Source organism: Fusarium oxysporum, chromosome 15, assembly GCF_000149955.1.
Source record: "Fusarium oxysporum f. sp. lycopersici 4287 chromosome 15, whole genome shotgun sequence".
Classification (NCBI taxonomy): domain Eukaryota; kingdom Fungi; phylum Ascomycota; class Sordariomycetes; order Hypocreales; family Nectriaceae; genus Fusarium; species Fusarium oxysporum.
This window is the reverse complement of record NC_031000.1, coordinates 1,045,553-1,048,615: the sequence shown is the minus strand read 5'-3', so window position 1 is coordinate 1,048,615 and position 3,063 is coordinate 1,045,553. Positions and strand designations below refer to the sequence as shown.

Genomic DNA, 3,063 nt, shown 5'->3' with positions numbered 1-3,063 from the left:
GGAGCCGAAGCTGTCTTAACGCCGCGAAGAGATTTGCAGAGATCCAGAACGGTAGCCCATTTACCAAGATTCTCTTGGTTGGCTCGGGATCCCCCCAAGTGTACGATAATGCCTCGTACCCGGCCTTCTTGGAGCTTCCCGCAACTGTTGCGCCTGATTTCTTCTTGAGGTCTACCGTGAATAGGTCGCATTCAATCTCGACATCGGAGTCGGCCGAAGGATGAACTCGAAGCGTTCTTGTCTGCCGAGGGCTCAATGGTTGATATACCTGGCATTGTGCCCTAATTTCTCCTTGACGATGGGCTGGATCCATGTTGGGCATTGTCACATTGGAAGGGAATTGTTGCCCATCCAAAGCTTGTGGCCAAACTTGAGCGTCTGGGAACAATGTTCAGGGGAGAAGAGAGGAGATTATGAGCTTTCAGATCACCTCTGGTTCGACATCGGCAGTCAGCCCCCGCCGGAATCGGCACAATAGAACATCGAGCCCCACTACAATGATTGCTGCGAACATTGCGACGCAATGCACATATTCTGATCCGTGCACGCTCTAAGGGTTCGCGGGTCCATTATTATTCCCCTATTTCTTTATTACTAAATCATACTAATTTACTTTATACTCCTAGCTAAGCTAAGTTAAATTTAATATTCTTAATTATCTTATTTTATATATTATCCTAGATATAAAAGTATTAACTTACTATTAGCTAATATATATAATATTTTTCATTGCTCGTGCTCGCTGAGGACAAGACCTGTCACGCCCCTTTTTGCGGGGGAGGCTGCTGTTATGCTCATTTATTAAAGTGGATATTGCAGGCCATCAGCAACATCCCTGTCCAGCCTCCCCCGGAGACCACTTTTCGAATTACGTATTAGTGGGCTTCCCCCTCTTATCTGAGTCGTCCGTCTCACTTGTTCCTGCTCCTCCAGGCCATGCCGTTCCTCTTCAATCCCCAGATCAACGGCACCTGGAGCAGGACCAGGATGGCGTAGATCGCGAACGCCCAACCAGAACCGATCGCGCGGATGAGGGGCTCGAACGACGCTGTGCCTGCTCCTGCACCCATGCAGCGGATGAGGTTGGACGCCGCTTGGGCTGTTGCAGAGCGGTGTGTGTTGTAGTCTGTGATGAGGGTGGCTGTCATCTGCGGGACGAGATTAGCGGGTAAAAGGATCGACTAGGGAGGGGAAAGAGTACCGTGAATAAGGCTCCCGCTGTGAGACCTGCTAGGGCTTGCATCGCTAGCATCGATGATATATGCTTGGCAGTGTGAGTTCTAGAAGGGCTATAAGAGGATTAGGATCTCACTGTTTTGAACTCGACGATCAGGCCGTAGCCTACTGTTGTTAGGGTGCATATTATCGTGAGGAGGTAGGCTCCTTCGAGGCGAGTATGTTCAAGAGGGAAGCCCTCGATGTCTCCCACGCTGCGGGCATCTTCTACGCCTAGTCTGTGTCGGGTTCGGCGAAAGTTCCAGTCGATATACTTGCCTGTTATCAATCAGCTACTGTGGTTAGGGTGCTCGACTCAAGTTTACCTGTGACTTTTGCAGACACTGCTGAGCATACTCCACAGGGGATGTAGATGAGGCCTGCCTGCAGGTAGTTCAGGTTGTATACCTCGATGCTCAGCGATGCAAGCGACGTCTGCAGCGTCATCACATTGACATACTGCAAGGCTCCGATCAGGATCGAGAAGAGAGACCCCTTGTCCATGAGCACCGGGAGGCAGGTAAGGGGGTTGGGGAATCGGCAGCCTCTCTTTTCACGAGGCTCGGCATCTCCTTGGCTCTGCCGAGTTGACCTTGAGGCCTTTGGGGATACCACACTCCAGTATATCCCTCTGGCTGGCAGACTTCCATCTCCGACAATCTTTCTCTGCGTCTCGGGAAGAAGGAGGGCTAGTATCACGAGGGTTCCTCCAGTGAGGATGGAGAGGAACCAAAAGATCCAGCGCCAGCAGAGTTTCTCTGCAAGTATACCTCCCAATACAGGCCCCAAACTCGGCGCCATTGTCGTGCTGGGTTCTCATTAGTCCAAACCCTATCGTGGGTTGTTAGCCGCCACTTACAACAAAAAGATGGTCCCGATAAACGACCCCCTCTCCCCAGCAGTCGTAATATCCGCAACAACACCATACGCAACGCTCACCGTACCTGAAGCCCCCGCGCTCAGTATCATCCTCAGCACCAGCAGCACGCTCCACTTAGTCAGATTCGCCATGCCCAGGTTCGCCGCCAGCATGAGCAGGAACACGAGGATGTAGACGGGTTTGCGGCCGCTCTGGTCTGCAATATCGCCTATGAACGCGGGCGCGATGCCCGCGACCACTAGGTAGGATGTGACAGTGAGGTTCATGAGCGTGATGGAGACGCTGAGGTCGCGGGATATGGGGGTGAGGGCGGGGAGGTAGACGAAGGTGCTGAGGGTCGAGAACATGGCTGCGAAGGAGGTTATGAGGGAGATCCATCGCTTCTGCCATCGCGAGAAGATGGATGTGTTTTCGCGCCTTTGCACGGGGGCGCCTAGTTCTATGGCATCGGGGGCGTCGTCCTTTAGTTCTTTTGTCGCTGCGGATGCGAGGACGGGGGAATGGGGAGTGAGTATTGCGTTGGGAGTGACCATTTCACAGCAGAAATAAGAAAACGGTTTGTCTTACGAGTCTATGCTATTGACATCAATTCCTGAGGATAAATACAGGTCTATAAAGTATATATCTTCTGGAAGAGTTTTCGCCCTCACCGATCTCGACGCCAAGTCGGGAATCTCACCGCGTGAGTCATAGTCGGATTTTGTTGTTTCTAGAACAGCGATCGCTCGACCACCTTCTCTGTTGAGAATAGGTCAACCGGGCGCATAGTAGGTTAACAAATGGCATTCCTCGTTTCTGCACATCACCAATTACATCCGAGCATTAGAGGTTTGTCCTACTGAACACATATGCTTTGATCCTATTTCCCACTCCCCGATTCACCTCGCATATATGGCATGGCATTTAAACGACCGAGGTGAAAAGGCCGGGGCGTGGACCAGTGTTCCGGCGGATAATAATAGACTAAT

At 51.6% G+C, this 3,063-nt stretch overlaps 1 protein-coding gene across 2 annotated transcripts; it reads right to left on the bottom strand.

The window, feature by feature from the left end:
- Positions 1–651: 651 nt before the first annotated feature.
- On the bottom strand, positions 652–2,714 carry FOXG_14348 (uncharacterized protein; the record flags this gene model as incomplete). 2 transcript variants are annotated; one of them, XM_018394416.1, is made up of 5 exons in its annotated part: positions 2,075–2,714; positions 1,542–2,023; positions 1,313–1,494; positions 1,202–1,264; positions 912–1,148 (listed from the first exon to the last, which is right to left on the bottom strand). In XM_018394416.1, the coding sequence occupies exons 1-5, from the start codon at positions 2,626–2,628 to the stop codon at positions 912–914; spliced, it is 1,518 nt and encodes a 505-aa protein (XP_018254547.1). In that variant the 5' UTR covers positions 2,629–2,714. The 2 variants fall into 2 exon arrangements, with proteins under 2 accessions (XP_018254548.1, XP_018254547.1); XM_018394417.1 differs by having other exon boundaries at positions 652–1,148; positions 1,202–1,494.
- Positions 2,715–3,063: the final 349 nt, after the last annotated feature.